Source organism: Ovis aries, chromosome 3 (assembly GCF_016772045.2).
Source record: "Ovis aries strain OAR_USU_Benz2616 breed Rambouillet chromosome 3, ARS-UI_Ramb_v3.0, whole genome shotgun sequence".
NCBI classification, from domain to species: domain Eukaryota; kingdom Metazoa; phylum Chordata; class Mammalia; order Artiodactyla; family Bovidae; genus Ovis; species Ovis aries.
Window position 1 is genome coordinate 175,725,482 of NC_056056.1, and position 21,682 is coordinate 175,747,163.

Genomic DNA, 21,682 nt, shown 5'->3' on the forward strand with positions numbered 1-21,682 from the left:
AATTTTAATTGACTCCTTAAAGTCTTACTATGTTTGCATTTTAAAGGACTATTCAATCAAATTAAAATATTGTCTTTTTAAATTGCTTTTCAGCAATGCAGTCAACCTTTTAAGCAATGTTCCGGTCTCTTGTTTGGACGTTCTCATTTGTCCATTAACCCATGAAGAAACGGCCCAAGAAGCAACGACTTTAGATGAACTGCCCAGTGATAAAACAGCTGAGAAAGAAACAGTTTTGAAAAGCAATACCATGGTATACAATGGTATGAATATGGAAGCCATTCATGTCTTACTCAATTTTATGGAGAAGAGAATAGACAAGGTAATTCTGATAAAATGGAGAAGATGCTTCTAAAGAATGTAATTGTACACATATACAAACATCACAGGATGTGATTTTTTTAATCTAAATTTTTTATAGCTGATATCTTGAATAATTATTTATACTCTGGAAAGCTTTTTATTTACCATAAATGACAAATTGCTGAAACCAAGTGAATTTATTTGTTTAAAGCTGAAAAGTGTGTTGATGTGACACCAAAATTGTGACTAGTGCCTGAAAACAAAGGAAAAAGTAATTTTCTAGTGTAGATATTTTATAAGTTCTAGAGGTAAAAATTATCCCCCCCCCCCAAAAATTGATGATAAATATTTTCCATAACACCCAAAAGACATCTTTAAAGGAAAATTGCCACTGTAAGCTGCTTATTTTCTCCTTTCTGATCACTGTCTTTGTCAAGTAACTATATTAAAAGGCAGAAAGTTAGTTGGGGTCGGTCATGAAAACCTTTGCTGCCTTTAAGCCCATTGTCTGAGCCAGTGAGAGTCCTATAAAATGTAGGAAAAATCAAGGATATAAATGAGCATTAGTAAGCATGATGATAACTCATGAAATAGAAATATATTTAAGAAAATAATTTTTAAAATAGTTTTTACAGCTTTGGTAACATAAAATATCTCCCCCTCAAAAAGAGGAGTATTAATATACTCAGTTATATGAAGAAAAGTAATACTGATAGAAACTAATCTAATGCAGCATGTATGGTTTTCTTTATAGGGAAGCAGCTATAGAGAGGGTCTCACTCCAGTTCTCAGCTTGTTAACAGAATGTTCCCGAGCCCATCGAAACATCAGGAAATTTCTCAAAGATCAGGTAACTGTTTAATGTATATTTCATCTCAAAGTTAATCTTCCTATATGTATTTTTTAACGTAAAATCAATGAGTCAAATTCTTTCAGTTATTTCCTTTCAGAATGTCAGAAACTCAAAAAAGTTAGTGTTAATCTTTGAAATCTTCCTAATCCAGAAATAAGTGACCCTATATATTTTTTAAGTCATTCATTCATTTATTCAACAAATGTTTATTGAGATTTGTGTGCTGTGTTCTAAGCCTTGAAATATAAATGAAGTCTTTGCCTTGTGGAGTTTCCCTTATAGTAGGGAGATTAAAAAGTAAACAAGTATCTTGATACAATGGCAAGTAGTGATAAGTGTTCTGAAGAAAAATACAGAGGAAGGGAAAACTTAAGGGAATAAGGAAAAGCCTCTCTGAGAAAATTTGAGCAGAAGCTTGGATAAGTATGAAAAGGATCTTTGAAAATATCTGGAAGAGGATATTCTCTGAGAATAGTTCTGGGAATATTCTGGAAGAGGAATGTACCAGAGAGAATGAGTTCAGAGTCTCTGGATGAGAGGATATTTTGGTATGCTTAAGAAAAAGCAGAAAAGCTAGACAATGTCATGCCAGAGGGAGAGTGCTGAATAAAGTACAAGAGGTAAGCAAGAATCAAACATAGTAAGGTTGTGTAGGACTTTCAGTTTTCTTCTAAGTGACGTGGGAAAGCATTGGACGGATTTGAGAAGGGAAGTGGTGTCACCTCATTTATATTCTGGCTACTAGATAGGCCAGAGGAGTGTGACTAGATGTGAGGAGACCATCCCAAAAGAGAACTGATGCTGAAGGTTATGATGGTAGTAGTTAGAGTTCATGGTAAGAAATCATCTTCCTACCTGCTGTCTGTCTGCATCTGTCTATACCACCATATCCTTTGTCTCCCCTCTGTCATAGGGGATTAACTGTCCCCGCTTCCTTCTGTGGCCAGCCTCTGTGCTCATATCCTGGAACCCTTTCCCTCTCACCTCAAGAACTTTGCTCCTACATTTATTCTCTTTCTTCTCACCTTTTTTTTTTTTTTTTAATATATTGGATCATTTTTGCCTGCACCCAAACACATCTCCCATCTTAAAGGCAGAAAAACCTTCCCTTGATCCCACTTCTCAAGCTGCCTCCCCATTTCTCTGCTCTTCTTCATGGAGTGTTCCTCAGGAGAGTTTTCTGTGCTCACCTTCTCTCTCCTTTTCACTCATTTTGATTCTCATGTGAACCCACTGAAATTAGGTTTTCATGCTTTCCACCCCACTACAGAGGTGTTTATCAAAAGTTATCAACCCAATATTGCCAGATCTAATAGTTCTCAAATCTTTTTTTTTATTCCCCAATACCATTTTGATATAATTAAGTATTCTCTCCTTTTTGAAGTAATTTCTTCACTTGGTTTCTTGGACACACAGGGAACCTCTTCTTTGCAGTGTTCTGAGTTCCCCAAGACAATGTTATCTTTGTCCCTATGTCTGCTCTCTTGCTGATCTCATTTAACAATCTTGGTTTTGAAAATCTTCTATTCGCCAATGGCTCCCAAATTTCTAGCTCTAGCCTTATTTGTCCCCTAAGCTCTCCAGACTTATATAATGTATGCCTACCCATCTCCTCCCCTTAGATGGGTAGTAGGTAACTTAAGTTTAACATATCCCAAACTAATCTCCTGACTTGCTATCCTCCGTCCTTCTATCTTCTCCTTCTTTCCTCATTCAATACATGGCACCACCATTCACCCCATTGTTTATTGTCAGGTAGAATTTCTCTTAATAAATGAACTAGGTTCATTTTTCTCTGTATGTTTATGGTCAAGATTTAATAAGCACTTTGTGTAGATCATATTAATAGATATTGCTGATAAGGAGAGATTAGAAAGTAGGGACTCATACCTTTGAAGAATTTATAGTCCATTAGAGGACTAGGTACCATCAAACATGAATAATCATTTAAGCAAAATAAATTAGATAACTGAATTAAAGTCATTTCCAAGTTTGATTATTTTAAGACAGCCATTCTGACTAGAAAGACTTAGTGAAGAATAATATATGAAAATTTTTTGTGTCCTATATTTTAGCTTTTCACATAGGAGAGCCACATTCTACTAAACTGTTTAGATTTTGCTATCTCTAAGCAGGATACCCCAAATATATCCTGTTTGTTAAACAGATTCTTTATATGAAGGCCTTAGTCTATACATTATATAGGTACAAAAGACTGTGAGACCCACTCCTTGTCCTCAAAGAAATACTGTAGTACAAAGGAGACATAACAAGTAAAAAGTTGACTAAAGAAGGATAAATGGCACAATACAAAAATCAGCTTTCCTTCTGAGGAAGATGCGCTCTAGACTATGATGATCAAGAAGGGCAGAACCTCAAGTAACAGATGATTAGTTTTGGTAACAGAGTAAATGGAACCATGGCTAATTAGTTATTGTGCCCAGTGGTTAATACCTGCTTAAGTCTACCTTGTGCATACCCAAAGTAAATTGGTCTTGAATATTCAGTATTTGGGCAGGTAGAAAGAGAACAGATGGTAGAAATTACTGATTCAGGTTGGATTAGTCTGGAGAGGCATATAGAAGAGATGAAGATTCCATGGGTTTGAAAACGAAGTGGACGAGATTTCTCAAAAGAAAAAATTTAATGAAAGGTAGTATTTGGGGGAAAATAAAAATTTTGGAGAAAAATGATCCATTGGAGAAGGAAATGGCAACCCACTCCAGTATTCTTGCCTGGAGAATCCCATGGACAGAGGAGCCTGGCGGGCTATAGTCCATGCAGTCGCAAGAGTCAGACATGACTTAGCAACTAAACCACTACCACCGCCAGAGGTGATCCAGACTTATGCAGTTTAAAAACTACAAAATTTCACTTTAAAAACTTGTTTTAAGGAACCGAAAACATAGCTAATAAAATTTTTGTTTGATAATCTTTATTAATAGATACTGTGCTCTGGAACTGTAGGCACATACCACATGAAATCACTTGTTTCATGTCTCATTTCTCTAGAAATGGGAGATAAACTCAGTAGGGTTAGCTGAATCAAATAATAAGAATTTATTGTGTAATTATTTTATGCTTACAGGGCACAAATAGCAATCTGCTCTGTCCTGCCAGAGATATTGAAATATGGATTCTATAAACACTTGGGTAGATTATTCAGTTTTCTGAGATTTCGTTTCTGGTTTGTTTGTTTTTTTTTTACGCCACCTGATACATGGTAGGCACTCAATATAGAAAGAGATAAAGAAGGAAGGAAGGAAATCAGCTGAATGGATTAAACAAAAATAATATGCACATAAAGAGTCTGGCATAGTAAATTATAACTTGACTTTGTGTCTGTCTCCATTTCCTGGCCTAGTGCCTTGCCTATAGAAGGCACTTTTAAAAAGTTACTTGAATGAATTCATTCTTCCTTCAAATAGCAAATATTTATCGAAACCTGTAATGTGCCAGGCACTGAGAGTGATAAACAAAACAGAAAGAAATCCCTGCCCCCAGACTCTTATGGAAGAAGGTGGACAGTTAAGAAATGTATACTGTGTCAGGTGGTGATAAGTGCTGTGAGGAAGACTAAACCAGGAGCAAGGGATGAGAAAAGATAATGCTGAAGGTGAATTCCTTAGGGTGATCAAGGATTGTCTTCCTGTAAATGATATTTGAACAGAGACCTGAAGAAAGTAAGGGAATGAGCCAAGCCAGTTTCTAGAAAAAGGGTTTCTGGGCAGAGAGAGCAGCAAATGCAAAGACCATGAGGCAAGAAAGTAGTCAGTTAGTTTAAGGAGTTCCATCTGTGAAAGTATAGAAATGTGAGCAAGAAATTGTCAGAAAAGTAGCAGGAAGACACATTATGTGAAACCCAAGGAATCTGGAAAGATCTCGACTTTTATTATGCATGAGATGAGAGGCCATGGGAACTGGAGGACTTTGAGAAGAGGCATGACATGATCTGACTTTCAAAGGATCATCCTAACTGCTCTGTAGAGAATAGAACATAGAAGGACCAGAATGAAAGCAGGGATGACTTAGGAGACTGTGGGACAGTTCAGGTGAAAAATATTGGTACCTTGAATTTAGTAATACTAGAGGAGGTAGTGAGAAGTGGTCGAGTTGTGGATATAACGCAAAGGTAGAGCCAAAATAATTTGCTGATGGACTGGATATGGGATGTGAAAGAGAGGAATTAAGGCTGTTTGCAGTAAACAGTTGGAAGAGTGCTGAGTCGCTTCAGTCATGTCCAAGTCTTTGCGACCCTGTGGACTGCAGCCTGCCAGGCTTCTCTGTCCGTGGGATTCTCCAGGAAAGAATACTGGAGCGGGTTGCTATGCACTTCTACAGGGAATCTTTTCGACCCAGGGATTGAACCTGATTCTCTTATGTCTCCTGCATTGGCAGGTGGTTCTTTACCAATAGCACCACCTGGGAAGCCCAGGTTGAAAGAATGGACTTGCCACTTAATGAGATGGAAAACTGTAGAAGAAACAACTTTGTTGGGAGCTTCAATATCTGTTCAGGACATTCTAAATTTGAGAAGCTTTTAAAGTCTGGGGGTCATGGAAGAAATCAAGATAGAGATATACTTTAGGGAGTTAGCAGTAAATAGAGACCATATAAATCCATAAAACTGTATGAGATAACCAGTAGAAAGTGAAAATAGTAAAGAAATGTTGCCCAAGAACTCAACCCTTGAATATTCCAACAGTTAAAATACAAGAGGAAAGGGGTTTCCGTGGCAGTCCAGTGGCTAAGACTCCATGCTACCAATACAGGGAGCCCAGGTTTGATCCCTGATCAGGGAACTAGATCCCACATGCTCCCACTAAATATCCAGCATGCCACAACTAAAGATTCCATGTGCCACAACTAAGAGCCAGCACAGTCAAAAATATTTTTTTAAAGAACAAGAGAATAAAAGAGAATTGGCCTAGAGGCTAAGATGAAGCAAGCAGTAAGATAATAGGAGAACCAAAAGAGGAAAGGTCTAGGTGAGTGAGTGAGTTATCAAACAGACAAACCAAGCAAGTTTTGTAACTCCTCTAGGGACCAGTCTATAAAATAGGAATGACAGTGTTGATACCACCTCCCTTGTATGGTGACTGTGAGGGTTGATCATAGAGACTGTATGTATATCATCTATTACAGTACTCCTGCCTGGAAAATCCCATGGACAGAGGAGCCTGGTAGGCTGCAGTCCTTGGGGTTGCCGAGGATCGGACACGACTGAGCAACTTCACTTTCATTTTTCACTTTCATGCATTGGAGAAGGAAATGGCAACCCACTCCAGTGTTCTTGCCTGGAGAATCCCAGGGACGGGGGAGCCTGGTGGGCTGCTGTCTGTGGAGTCGCACAGAGTTGGACATGACTGCAATGACTTAGCAGCAGCAGCACGTAGGAAGTACTCAATAACTACTAACCATTTTATTATAAAGAAAACAACTAGAAAACATATGTACAGGGGTTTTTTGTTTGTTTGTTTAATAATTAATGAATATGTTGCAGGAATTAAAAGAAGGAAAAAAATCAATCAGTAAGGGTATTAAAGAAGTCTCTGAGGGAGAAAGAAATTTGACCCAGACTTTAAAATGGATTTTGGTAGAGGCAGCTGGGGCATTCCAAGGTACTGAGATGAGTAAACACCCAAGAATGGATTTGAATATATCATGATGGTCAGTGAAGAGCTGTTTCTCTTCAGATGAAATTTCATTGCAGACATGAAATGAAATTATATGAGGTTGTTTTTGTTGTTGTTTCAGTTCAGTTCAGTCGCTCACTTGTGTCCGACTCTTTGTGACCCCATGGACTGCAGCACGCCTGGCTCCCTGTCCATCACCAACCCCTGGAGTTTACTCAAACTCATGTCCATTGAGTTGGTGTTGTTGTTTAGTTTTATTTTATTTGGAAAACTATTTTTTTTAATGTTTGTTCTACTCTTGTAAAACTAAGCTTGGTAGACATTATAAGAAAGACTAGTTGGATAGTACCATTCTTACTTAATTCAGCACTTGAACGATTGATGATGGTTTTGCATTTGTGCCATTAGGTTTTACCGCCATTGAGGGATGTGACCAATCGACCTGAAGTTGGCTCAACTGTGAGAAATAAGCTGGTGCGCCTCATGACACATGTTGACCTGGGAGTCAAGCAAATTGCTGCTGAATTCCTTTTTGTCCTTTGCAAAGAGAGAGGTAGGTTAAACTCTTTGCCCTCTACTTTTTCACCTTTCTGAGGGTATTTGGGAAATGTTTCTGTTATTAGTGGCCATCCTGTTCTGCTCTTTTCAGAACTTATTCTCTATCTGTTCCATTAGAGGGTTTGAGGAGATAATAAAAATTAATAATTTAAAAGCTTTTCTATACACTTCTGAATTTATTGAGGCATGCAGACAGATACACTACTAAACACATTCACATTTAAACTTTGCCTCCTGTATCCTTAACCCAGACTTCTTAATCCTTATGAGTCAGGACCTGGAATCATTATGAAGAATCTGCTTACGTAATTAAGGTGTTACTATTTTGATAACCAGGCAAAGGCCTAGGTTAGTTCCCCTTTTTAATTTCTCTTGGAATTAAAACTACAGGAGTTTTAATCTCTTCATTTCTTCTTTAATCAATAAAAAGTTATTGAATGTGAGCTATAGATGCTTAAGATACATCCCTTACCTTTGTGTTAATGGTAGGACAAAAGTAGAAAGAAATTTAAAAGTAACTATACTATAATAAATACTATTCTATAAGTTCATATAAAGTGATTGCCTTCTGAAATACATCTAACAATTTAAATTATTGGGTTATTTTGCTCTGCAAAAGTTCTCCAAACAAGAACTTGAACCAAGTTATTCAGGTATTTTTACCTATTTCTTTCTTCATCGCCTAGTTTATAAGAGTACTAGTAAAAGTCCCAACTAAGCAGATTTTATATTCCACTTTTTAAAGTTCCCCAGTTTTGTGAGATAGATAACTTAGAGGTGAGAAACTTCACTCACTTCTTCAGTCAGTTGAATTCTTTTCTCCCCCACCAGCTTTACTGGGGTATATTTGACATATAAAATTATATATATTTAAAGTATACAACGTGATGATTTAATATACACTGTGAAATGATTACCTCTGTCATGTTAATTAACACATTCACTACCTCACATAGTTACGTGTCTGTGTGTGTGTGTGTGTGTGTGTGTGGTGAGAATGCTTAAGATTTATTATCTCAGCAACTTTAAAGTGTACAACAGGGTATTGTTAACTATAGTCATCATGCTGTATATTAGATCCCCAGAAATTATTAATCTTATAACTGAACTTATTCATCTTATAAATTGTACCCTTTGACCAGATCTCCTTGTTTCCCTACTCTCTACCCTCTGGTAATCACTACTCTCTATTTCTATGAGTTTGAATTTTTTTTCAGGTTCTACTTATAAGTGAGTTCGCTAGTATTTATCTTTCTCTGTCTGGCTTATTCATTTAGCATAAATATTCTCTAGGTCCATACATGTGTTGCAAATAGCAAGATTTCATCTTTGTCGTGGTTGAATAACATTCCATTTTATATACAGTTCACCATTGACACGAGTTTGAACTGTTTGGGTTCACTTATATATGGATGTTTTTTAAATAAATACACACTATAGTACTACATGATCCACAATAGGTTAGATCTACAGTTGGTTTGGTCTGTGAATGTGGAACCACAGACACAGAAAGCAGTCTATAAACCTATATCCATATTTTCAGCTGCATGAAGGATGGACATCCCTAACCCTAGGATTCTTTAAGGGCCAACTCTGTGTGTCTTAGCTGTTCTTCTGTTGGTGAACACTTAGCTTGTTTCCATTTCTTGGCTATTGTGAAAAATGCTGCCATGATCATGGGAGCTGAGATATCTCTTAGTTACTGACTTCATTTCCTTTGAATATATTTCCGGAAGTGGCATGCTGGATTATATTGCAGTTCTATATTTAATTTTTTAGTAACCTCCATTACTGTTTTCTGTAGTTGTTCTTCAGTCACTAAGTCATGTCCGACTCTCTGTGACTCCACAGACTGCAGCATGCCAGGCTTTCCTGTCCTTCATAATCTCCTGGAGTCTGCTCAGATTCAAATCCATTGAGTCAGTGATGCTGTCTAACCATATCGTCCTCTGCCGCCCTCTTCTTTTGCCTTCAGTCTTTCCCAGCATCAGGGTCTTTTCCAGTGAGTCAGCTGTTCACATCAGGTGGCCAAAATATTGGAACTTTGCTTCAGCATCAGTCCTTCCAGTGAATACTCAGGATTGATTTCCTTTAAGATTGACTTGTTTGATCTCCTTGCACTTCAAAGGACTCTCAAGAGTCTTCTCCAGCACCACAATTGATAAACATCAATTCTTTGGTTCTCGGCCTTCTTTGTGGTCCAACTCTCACATCTGTACATGACTCTTGGAATGGTAGCTAGTAGCTACACCAATTTCCATTCCCACCAACAGTGCCGCATCCCTCCACATCCCTGTATCTCTTGTTTTTGATAAAAGCCATTCTAATAGATGTGAGGTGATCTTTCATTGTGTTTTGATTTGCATTTTCCCTGATGATTAGTGACATTGAACACCTTTTCATGTACCTGTTGGGCATCTGTATGCCTTTGGAAAAGTGTTTATTCAGGTCTTTTGCCTAATTTTTAATTGAATTGTTTGGGAACTTTTGTTATTCAGTTGCATTCACTGAAATTCTTAACCTTCATTTCTGACTAATTGATACAACCATTTAAGTTACTGCTAAGATAGTATATCAATAAAATCAATATCACTATAGTGATAATAAACACAACTATTGAGGTATCATGTGTCAAACATTCTAAGCCATAATCTCATTTCATTCTCATAAGGATTCTAATGTAAATATTATTATTATTTCAGTGTCATAAATGAGGCAAGAGTTTTATCCAAGGTCATGCAGTTGCTTAAAGCTAAGCCTGAATTTGAGTCCTGTCTTTCCATTCTGCCATATTTCCTCTCATGATACAAGTGACCCATAATGCAATACAAATGAACAAACTGGGTTTGGACTGCTGTCTGTGGTCCACTTATATGCAGGTAAACATATACTACAGTACTATGCGAGCCACAGTCAGTTTAACTCACAGATGTAGAACTGCAGTAATGGAGGGCCAACTGTAAGGTTATGGGAGGACTTTCAACTGCTTGGAGGGCCATCATCCCTAATACCAGTGTTGCTCAAGGGTCACTAGTAATTATCCTCAACTGTTCTCACAGACTAGCTCATTTAACATCTACTTTTTTAAGCAATTCGATTATTTCTATGAAAAAAGATCCCACATCTTGAAATTAAGTGATTGGAATAGTGCCTTGCATTTAGTAGTCTGTAAAAACTTGCTGAATTCAATCAGTTTTTCTGAGATCAGAAATTAGCTGATTTTCAAGTATAATTGTTTGTATATATGTGTGTGTGTATGTATACATATATATGTACATATATATACATACACACACATAAATCTAAACCACACATGTATGTAGTCATTAAAAATGTTTATCAAAATATAATGTTTTTCAAACATTTATCAAAATCTTATCCATTGTTACCTCTAAGTAGTAGAATGCCTGGAGATTTTCTTTTAGTTCTCTATATTTTATAGTTTTCTACAGTGAACATGCATTTATTACCTAAATACATAAATTACATTTATAAATATATATCTAAATAATTTTATGAATCTAAATATAGTTCAGCTCAGTTGCTCAGTCATGTCAGACTCTTTGCCACCCCATGGACTGCAGCAAGCCAGGCTTCCCTGTCCATCACCAACTCCCAGAGCTTATTCAAACTCATGTCCATAGAGTCGGTGATGCCATCCAACCATCTTGTCCTCTCTTGTCCCCTTCTCCTCCTGCCTTCAGTCTTTCCCAGCATCAGGGTCTTTTCCAGTGAATCAGTTCTTCACATCAGGTGGCCAAAGTATTGGAGTTGCAGTTTCAGCATCAGTCCTTCCAATGAACATTCAGGACTGATCTCCTTTAGGATGGACTGGTTGGATCTCCTTGCTGTCCAAGGGACTCTCAAGAGTCTCCTCCAACATCACAGTTCAAAAGCATCAGTTCTTTGGTGTTCAGCTTTCTTTATAGTCCAATTCTCACATCCATATACGACTACTGGAAAAACCATAGCTTTGACTAGATGGACCTTTGTTGGCAAAGTAATGTCTCTGCTTTTTAATATGCTATCTAGGTTGGTCATAACTTTTCTCCCAAGGAGGAAGCATCTTTTATATATAAATGTATATATATAAATATAATCAATCACCTCACATATGTGTTAGTGTCATAACACATATGGTATATACATTTAAAATGAATTTGTTAATTGTTTTTTATTTGAAATGGTTAACTTTGTTCCCCTAGGACCCCGTATTCAAGGTTTCATAGTCCTAACTTTGAGCCCCAAATGCATGTTCGCAAAACTTTATCTTTTTCATTTGATCTTTAACAATTATTTATATTCATCTGCTTTTCCTTCCAGTTAGACTTTAATAGTAAAAGTATTCTTTTGGAATACAAATTTGCTTATTCAAATTTTAAATACTTTTTGAGGTAGACCCTGGGAATACAAAGATATACATGATAAACAAGGTCTCTGCCCTCATATTATTTACTTTATCAAGGATTATAAATTCAGATGCCTACAAAATTAATAAAGTAAGTCAAATGGATAGAACATAAAATGATCAATGAAAACTGATACTTAGCTAATTGTTGGGGAGATAGTGGGTTGGGAGTGGAGGAGCAAGGGGAATGTGGGGGACTAGAAAGAGGACCTTGGTGCTATTTAGCTCCAGCCGATTGTTACCATGAAGGGACATGTGGCCAGTGTTACCAAATCATCCAGATTTTTCAAGATAAGCCAGGACTCTGGATTTTTACATAAAATTCCTCAGTTTTTAAATGCTGTCAACTAATTCTCATTTAAAATTCTAATTCTAATTTAAAACCACCAAAAAGTTTGTAGTCCATATTCAACTTATAAGTCATCATAAGATTTTGGAGCTTGGGCTGGGTTTGGAGACAGATTATATCACAGTAAAATAAATTTAAAATAATTTATCAGAGTGATTAAACTTGCCTCTTAAAGATGAATGTCTTTAAGCTGAGTTTGAAAGTTAAGGTACGATGATCCAGGCACAAAGGTCAGACCACTAAGTATAAACAGCACAAATATAAAAAGCAGTCAAATTGGGTTAGGAACAGAGATGAGATTAAGAATGAAAACTGAAACAGAACGAGATACAAATTCAAAACTATGGAAGATTTGGTACAGAAACAGCTATCTAAGGGCCCTCTGTGCCAGGCTAAACATATCTCGCAACTAACAGCTGCCTCTTTGTTTTGTTGAGCCCTGACAAAACTAAATTTTTATTACCTGTTCTGCCAATTATGTACTTTATACAGGGGCCCTATAACAAGCCTCACATAGTTTAATAAAGAAAATAATTTGTAAAACAAGCCTTTGTGGGTATTTCCCCCCTTCCCAAACTCCTCCTCTTAACACATTTATTAATTCTCAGCATGTGTTAGGCACTGTGGTAGGGCAGAGGCTGAATTGCAGAGATAAATAAGGCTTAAACTCTCTCAGCACATAGCCCCACACTTTTATATGCTTACTTTTGTCTCATTTATTTCAGACACAGTAATAGGAGTGTCAGTGGCACCCCTCTCCAGTGTTCTTGCCTGGAAAATCCCAGGGACAGGGGGAGTCTGGTGGGCTGCTGTCTATGGGGTTGCACAGAGTCGGACACGACTGAAGCGACTTAGCAGCAGCAGCTTGAAAGCAAGCAGTCTCCCTCTCCTGATGATCTTTTCTCTTCTTGTCTTCTCAAAAGCCTTGTTCCATCAGGTGTTAACCCTTTGTTCCTTTATTAACTCTTCCTAATTTGTTCTTCTTTTCAGTATCCTTATTACCCACTCAGACTTCAACTTGCAGCAAGTAAGGCATTTCCACCATTCCCTACTTCCCAGATTCCACTGAAAATGCTTTCAGTAAGGTCACAAAGTCACAAAGAAACAAAGTGTTAGAAAGTGTTAGTTGCTCAGTCCTGAGACCCCTGTGGACTTGCCCTTCAGGCTTCTCTGTCCATGGAATTGTCCAGGCAAGGATACTGCAGTGGGTTATTATTTCCTTCTCCAAGGGTCTTCCTAACCCAGGGATCAAACCCTGGTCTCCTGCATTGCAGGCAGATTGTTTACCATCTGAGCCACAAGGGAAGCCACAACTAATTTTCAAAAGGAATGGATAGTTTTTAGTCTTTATCTTAATAGCATCTTTCTTTTGTAACAGTTGATACTGGTGACCGCTGTCTGTCTCTACTACAACACACTCCTAGATTTCCTTTGACCCACCTCTCTGTTCATTCTTTTCAGTCTGATTTGTTCACTCCTATCTTTGTCCACATCTAGTTGCTATCTTTCTCTAAAGTTCTCATCTGGCCCCGTCCTCACTTTACCTTGCTTCCTGAGCAGTATTATGCCCTCCCTTGGCTTCTGCTTCAGCCTATTTGAGGGGGATTTCCAAAGCTGCATCCCTCTTAATAAACTATTAAAATAATACTATCCCTGTGTTTCTGGTCAGGTTTTCTTCATTCTTTCTTACACACGGCTGAGAGCGGGACTGTTCTAGGGTACACATATCCTATTGGCATTCCCCCTTATAAAACTTTCAATGGCTCTGTCACCTCCATGGTAAAATACAAATCTTACCTCCATGGCCTACCTTTATAGTGTAAATATGCTAAATCTACTCCCTACCCTGCACTTTTTGCTTAATCATGCTAAAGACTTCTTTATTCTTGCCTGATTATACTGCACTGATCCTTGGCTTATCTCCACGGCTTTGCAGATGCTGTTCCTTTCGCATGGAATGCTTCTTCCATCCTTGTTAGCATAGTGAGCTTTATGTATTCTTGAAGATCATAATCTTCATCTGTGTCATCTGTGTGAAGATCATCCAATGAAGAGTTCATCATTCTCTGCTTGGTACCATTTTTACTTAGCCCTCTCTCTTTTTAAAATACTTCTGACATTTGTTATAACTCTTTGTTAAACTTTTATTCTGGACATTGAGTTTCTCTAGGTTAGATATCTTGTCTTCTTCACCTTTGGTTCCCCAGTGTTTAACAGAGTACCTTACAGGTAGTAGGTACCCCATAAATGTTTAATGAAAGACCAAACATTAATGCTGTCTATGAATTCAGTGTAGTGAATACACTGTCTTATGGACTTTTCCATATAAAGGAATAATTGTAATATACTTTGGTAAGCACCATAAGAGAAGAATGTGCCAGGTACAACCTGGAAGAGGAAATGATTGGTTGGTGTGGAAAAGGTCAGAGAAAGTCTTCATCCAAAAGAAAAGAGAACTGGGAAGAAGCCTTGTTATATACAGAAAAGAGACTAGTTCAAAGTGTGAGGAATCTGCATTGCGCAGGAGCAGTAGGAGATGAGTTTGGGAAAGAAGGCAGAGGCAAGAAAATGATCCCTCTAGGCCCTGTTTTAGAATTTGAGCTTTAGCCTTTGGGGGAGGTTTTGGAGGTTTTATCCAGAAAGGTGCTTATGTCATACTTTTGCTTTACAAGGATATAAGGGAGTTGTGTGTAACCAGGAGAGGAGGGGGTGTGAGATTGGAAGTCCAGAGACTAGTCAAAGGAAGCTTCTAGTACAGTATTTCAAAAAGTCACAGCATTTAACTGAAAGGAAAATTACTGTAAATCCTTCTCTGTGTAACAGAGAGGGGGGAATGGTTTCTGGTAGAATCTGGTTCTGCCCTTCTTTCTCCTCAGTAAAAGAGCAAAGCCTTTTTTCTTTTTTTCTCTTAGTCAAGTGTGATAAACCCATGCTTTGTATAAGCAGTAACGTCATTACTACCAGTGCAGTTCTGACTTTGCCATGTGCTGCTGTGGTTGCTTTCCTCTGTTCATAGTGCCCTCTAGCATCTTGATAAAATCGTGCGGAAATCTTTCTTGTCATTTGCTTCATTTCTTCAGCAGTTTCATCTAAGTGCATGGATGAGTACTGTGACAAAGACAAAAACATATGTTGTGTTTCTTTTTTTTTTTCTTTTAAGGACCACTCAGAAGATCTTTTGTTTGCCTTAACAGCTCATCTTAACATCCAAATTCAGTGCATTTTCCTTTTACTACTTTCCCAATATCAAATAGGATATTATAGAGAATATTCAAAAATAGACTGAAAAGTAATTAGAAACACTCCACTAGATATCAGTAATATAAATCAGAACTTCACAAAGAAAATGCCTCCTCACTATGTGGTTTTTGTAGTCCATTTGTCTCTCCTTCCGAACACCAGTTTTTAAGCGTTTATCTTATTAGCAAATGTTCATTTGATTTTTAAATTATCGGCTATAGCCTTATCTACTGTTCTGAAAGCAAAGTGTGTCTGAAACAGTCTTTGTAACCCAACCTATCACAGAGTTGACACAGAAGGTTTGTTCCAGTGAATGAACAGTAAGTACAATTTTCATAAAAGTGCTAGGAATTTTTACCATTCACTATCCAGGAGGATTTTCTACGTAAGAAAGCAGGTTATTTAGTGTTCTGTTGACTTCTTTTTAACCTATTTTGGCCTTTCATAAACTATATTCTTAAACTATTTTAATGTTTAGCCACTGTAGGTGGGTATTTAAATTTTGTGTCTTTTTTAGTTACTTTTTAGTATATTTATTTAAACCATTTATTCATAACATCTCAATTTAGACTTTCACAGTTTCAGTGAGTATTTTTTTTTTCTGGAACTGCTAAATATCTGTATTTGTTTAAAAATATATCTTATCCAAAAACTTGCAATGAGAGTGTCATTATTAATGTGGGTTCAGATATATGATCCTTCAGCCTCAGTGACTTTGTGTCTGACCATGTCTGGGGTCATGAATATTAGGAATATCTGTATATACTTTTTATTCACTTCCCCTAATAACCATTAAGGCTTCCCAGGTGGTGCATTGGTAAAGAATCTGTCTGCCAGTGCAGGAGACACAAGAGAATGGGTTTGATCCCTGTATGAGGAAGATCCCCTCGAGCAGGAAATGACAATCCACTCCAGTATTCTTGGCTGGAAAATTCCATGGACAGAGGAGCCTAGCGGGCTACAGTCCATAGGGTCACAAAGAGTTGGATATGACTGAGCATGCACATATAATAATCCATTAAGAATCCATTAATTCATCTAAATCACTCCATCCTGTGGAAGAACTGATGGAAAGAGAGAGCATATCAGATTTGTTCAGAGGGCTTTCAAATTATATCACCATGATCCCTCATTAAATTCTGATGATTCTACCCAACACCCATTGAGAATTAGTACCAAAGAGACCACAGTTACCAATAGGTTTTGATGTAGAAAATAGTTAAAAGTGACTAATGTAAAACTTTATTTAATCTACTTACATTATTAATCCATATTTCCTTTTGCATAAATTTTACTAGTTTCTGAGTCCTTTGAAAGCAGACTTCCCTTTACTTGCTCCCAAACTACCTATTTTCAGTGTCAAGGGAGATACTCTGTTATTAAAGTATTTGAAAATTTAATGAACAGTTCTATCCTGGACTGTTCGTCCTACATCCTCTCGGTGCCCTTCATGGTACAGTGCCATGGTGTTTCAAGAAGTTTTGCAAAGAAGACAAGAGCCTTGAGGGTGAGCGTAGTGACTCGCCATTGGAAGTAGAGAAGTTGCCCAAGAACTCAACGTCGACCATTCTACAGTCATTCAGCATTTGAAGCAAATTGGAAAGATGAAAAAGATAAGTGGGTGCCTTATGAGATGACTGAAAATTAAAAAAAAAAACAAACATCATTTTGAAGTGTCGTCCTCTCTTATTCTACACAGCAACAAACCATTTCTCAATTGGATTGTAATATGTGATGAAAAGTGGATTTTATATGACAACTAATGACCACCAGCTCAGTGGTTAGACTGAGAAGAAGCTCCAAACCACTTCCCAAAGCCAAACGTGCACCAAAAAACTGTCATGGTCACTGTTTGGTGGTCTGCTGCCTGTCTGATCTACTACAACTTTCTGAATCCCAGCAAAACCATTACATCTGAAAAGTATGCTCAGCAAATCAATGAGATGCACTGAAAATGGCAACATCTGCAGCCAGCATTGGTCAACGGAATGGGCCCAGTTCTTATCCATGACAATGCCTAATCGCATGGTTGCACAACCAGTGCTTCAAAAGTTGGACGAATTGGACTAGGAAGTTTTGCCTCATCTGCCATATTCACCTGACCTCTCGCCAGCCAACTACCACTTCAGTCATTTCGACAACTTTTTGCAAGGAAAAATGCTTCCACAACCAGCAGGAGGCAGAAAATGCTTTCCAAGAGTTTGTGGAATCCTGAAGCGTGGATTTTTACACTATAGGAATAAGCAAACTTACTTTTTGTTGGCAAAATGTGTTGATGATAATAGTTCCTATTTTGATTAATAAGGATGCATTTGAGCCTAGTTATGATGATTCATTCAAAATTCACTGTCCAAAACAGCAGTTATTTTTGTACCAACCTAACACCAGATACTTTTCTAAGTACCTTGCATGTATTAATCTGTGAGTTAGGTATTATTCCAGTTCTGTATATCTGAAAACTGGAGTGAAGAACTGCAAAATAATTTACCTAAGGTCCATGTGCTAATTGGTAGAGTTGTCATTAAGGTCCAGCAGTTCCTGGCCTTATACTCACTGGGTATATATAATGTGCTTCCATACTTTTTCTGATTTCTTTGAAAAAGCAGTAACTTAGCCTATCCTGTTTACATTTGCTAATATCCTTAGGTTTTCTTGGACTTCCCTTGTGGCTCAGCTGGTAAAGAATCCACCTGCAATGTGGGAGACCTGGGTTGGGAAGATCCCTTGAAGAAGGGAAGGCTACCCACTCCTGTATTCTGGCCTGGAGAATTCCATGGACTGTATAGTCCATGAGGCCACAAAGAGTCAGACACAACTGAGCAACTTTCATTTAGGTTTTGTTATTCCTTATTATCTTAATTCCTATTTCCCTCCAGTTCCTATAAAAGCAATAAGAAAGATTTTACATTATATGCTATATTGGTAAAATCCAAGTCTGGCTTTCCTTAACTCTAATCATCATTTCTCTGAAACTGAATAAAGAGAACAATTTTGTGATCAAAACCTTAAAACATCACCCTTACCAATGGCCTGGCAGTCACAGAAGCCCCACTCTTGCCACAGAGTGTATTCAAAACATCTCCATTTGAATTTCTGATACTTTAAAAAAGGGTTTTGGTCCTCAGAGCATATAGGATTACTACTACCACACTTTGACAGCCTCTCAACTTTTAAGATTACTACCATGGCATGTATGTCCAGCTTCCCTGTGTTGGTGGGTCGTTGGTGATGACAGTGAGCACTCAAGGATTCCTGTCTAAAAACCTGTTCTGTTTTTGCAGTGGATAGTCTCCTGAAATACACTGGCTATGGGAATGCTGCAGGACTGTTGGCGGCCAGGGGCCTCTTGGCTGGAGGAAGAGGAGATAATTGGTACTCAGAGGACGAGGACACAGACACTGAAGAATACAAAAATGCAAAACCAAAGTATAGTATCACATTTCTTTTCACCTAACTTTGTCTCCCTTTGGATTGGTTATTTGCCTTTCACTTCCTTTGTCTTTCATTTCTCTTCTTTTGTGGATTTGGAAGCTTCTGTTTAGTATTGTTTTAGAGATGGTTGCATAGCTAGTGCCTTAGAGAATGACATCAAGTGATTGAGGAAGGATAATTTTGCAAGAAAATGTTTTGCTGCATGATACTTTTAACATGCTCATCATCCTCTCCTAAGTATTAAGAGAGGTAGTATTTTTCGACGTCTCCTGTCATACATTTAAAGGATATTGTTGCTTATTTTGTGCTCTCCTTTCCATAAGTTGAGATTTTATAAGGTATAACCAAGACCAAGAATTTAAGTTGGTTATCTGATGCTTCAGTCTTTCTCAGAAATCTAAATGTAGGTTCCATACATTCTGATCTTTCCTCTTGTGTGAAAGTCCTTATAAGTCAATCAAGTAAAGCCACAAGGCACATTACTAGCCAAAGGAAAGAAGTCTGGCTCTGTGGTAAATTTTAATTTAGCAACTAGGGAACCATCTTTTAGCAGAGGCGTTAGTCCGCTGGGTAGGCAAGCCAGAGACTCTTATCAAGTTTTCCTTGACTCAGTGCCTGTAAGTCAAAGACACTAGTTGTCTCTCATCCCGAAACAAACCACCTCTACTCTCTTCTACTGCCTTCCCATCCTTTTCATCCCCCTCTCAACTCCTTAGTTTCTACTTATTAGGAGTTATTTGAGCTCAGTTTTTTGGTTTTTGTTACTGAATGTTAAAAGGGTATGCCCTTCCCTCTCAATGATGACATCGACATATGCTGTTTTCTACCCACGGTCTTCTAGAGTGTGATGTGGATCACGTAGTAGTTGATCAGGGCTGGAAAAATGATTATCTGCAAGATACAGCCCATTTTTAAAAGTGTAGATTGTGCCTTGTTGAAATGACAATAATGGGTTGTCAGAAGGTAAAAAAGATCACTCCCTAGTTTGATGAAGTTTCAAAACCAAAATCATTGCCAAAGCCAATGTAAAAGAAACCAAAAACAAATATCCTTCCCTAATCAGATAAGACTTATAGGGCCCGTATTCTTAGCAAATCAGGTCTGAGTAGGTGGTGTTACTTGTGGCATTCCCAGATCTTTCAGCCTTGGTAAGATCGTATAGAGTGTGTCCCAGAAGAAAAAGGCTTTGGGGGAAAAAAAGCTAGCAGTGACTTTAAGCATTAAATTCTTAAGACTGACACCATTTAGATGTTATAAATTGGGCATCTCTATCAGATATTTGAAGCTAAGGTAGAAAAATAATATATTAATCTTTGGATAATTATAGAAGTCATCATTCTAAATTATTCTTGCTAGCTCTTGATTTTTTTCATTTCATAAACTCTATTTCCATATTAGTTTAATATCCTCTATTTGAGACATTAAAGTGTACCACTTAAAGAGTCTCATGTTTTTAAATTAAGGAAGAAATTACATTAAGCATTCAGTGTGTCCCCGGGTATGTGGACACAGTCAGCTAACACAGGAAATTCTTGAGTACTCATGAGTGGTTGATATCATTGCATCTCAGTGTGTATTTTTGAATTTGTTTGGTGGATGACTTCTAAAATGGCATTGGTCATATACCAAGCAGGGCTTCCCTGGTGGCTAAGACAGTAAAGAATCTGCCTGCAATGCAGGAGACCCGGGTTCTACCCCTGGGTCAGAGAGATACCTTAGAGAAGGAAATGGCTACCCACTCCAGTATTCTTGCCTGTAGAATTCCATGGACAGAAGAGCCTGACTGGCTACAGTCCATGGGGTTACAAAGAGTCAGACATGACTGAGTGACTAACATAGATCCAACAAACACAAGACTACTACTATAACAAGAAAAACCTCAGAAAATATACAAGAACATTGGGTGTCTCCCAATAGTACAGGAAATAGAAATGTGTTACATTATGGAAGTGATGTTAGAGTTCAGGAAAGTACTGTTTTTTGAAATCAAGGACCATGATGTGTGATATTTTTATTATCTTGCCTCTTGACCATAGACGGATTTTGTGCTTAGGCCTTACATCCCTGGTTGGAATCTTCTTCAGCCTTTGGACTTGGCCTGTATCATTAATATAGGAATGGTGTGTTAGTGTGGCCAGAATAGTCACCATTGTGAAATCTTGTTGTGTTTCTTAAACACTGCTCATTACAAGTGTAAATATGTCTTTTAACATAGCATCACATCTTCCCTTTTCAGATAGATCTGCTTCTGTTTTTTTCTTACATCTTCCCCCTTTCAGGTGCAGCAGTGTTTCATTTGTTAATTTTAAATATTTATTAAACCGGTTCCCATGGAAGTGGTGGTAAACAAAGTGCTTTGCAAGCAAGATAATCCTTTGTGCTTTGGACAGTGATCCACAAGCTCAAAGAACTTCTTCCTTTAAGATTGTTATGAAAACTTCTTAGCAATCTGGTCAAGTTTATAAAGTCAGCATCTGAAAGGATGACTTACTCCCCTACCGCCTGATTAATCATCACCAGTCAGTGCTCTCAGGATCACAGTCTGCTTCTCTTATGATGCACTTATTCACAGTGTTAGTATTGGCAGAAGCAGAGAAATTACCCTTTATTCAGTTGGCCCTCATCCCGTTGTCAAAAATATAAGTGGATTCTGATTAATGCACCAAGGTAACCTGTAATCCTTTAATGGAATCTGAAACTAAGAATTGTATGGAGCTTACATTTAGGCCATGAGAGACAGTTAATATCACAACAGTCCTTTCTGTGTCAAGATAAATGTATTTAATGGGCTGGAAATAGCTTTCTGCAATTAACATACTTAGAGAAAATACAGTCATAGAATCAAGTATATGCCACACAGGTTTTTGGTGTATGTCTAGCCATGTTTGTAAAAAAATAATTAA

The 21,682-nt window shown here is 37.6% G+C and overlaps 1 protein-coding gene across 11 annotated transcripts in view; it reads left to right on the plus strand.

Moving 5' to 3' along the window:
• Window positions 1–21,682, plus strand: part of RIC8B (RIC8 guanine nucleotide exchange factor B) — a 102,090-nt gene that overhangs the window by 56,670 nt on the left and 23,738 nt on the right. For all 11 annotated transcript variants that reach the window (XR_009599970.1, XR_009599971.1, XM_042247173.2 and 8 more), the window contains 4 exons: window positions 94–322; window positions 1,058–1,153; window positions 7,201–7,345; window positions 18,629–18,773. Coding sequence is in view for 9 of the 11 variants with exons in the window: in XM_042247173.2 (XP_042103107.1) it covers window positions 94–322; window positions 1,058–1,153; window positions 7,201–7,345; window positions 18,629–18,773 (615 nt within the window). In the remaining 2 variants the exon portion in view is untranslated. The remainder of the gene's footprint in view (window positions 1–93; window positions 323–1,057; window positions 1,154–7,200; window positions 7,346–18,628; window positions 18,774–21,682) is intronic.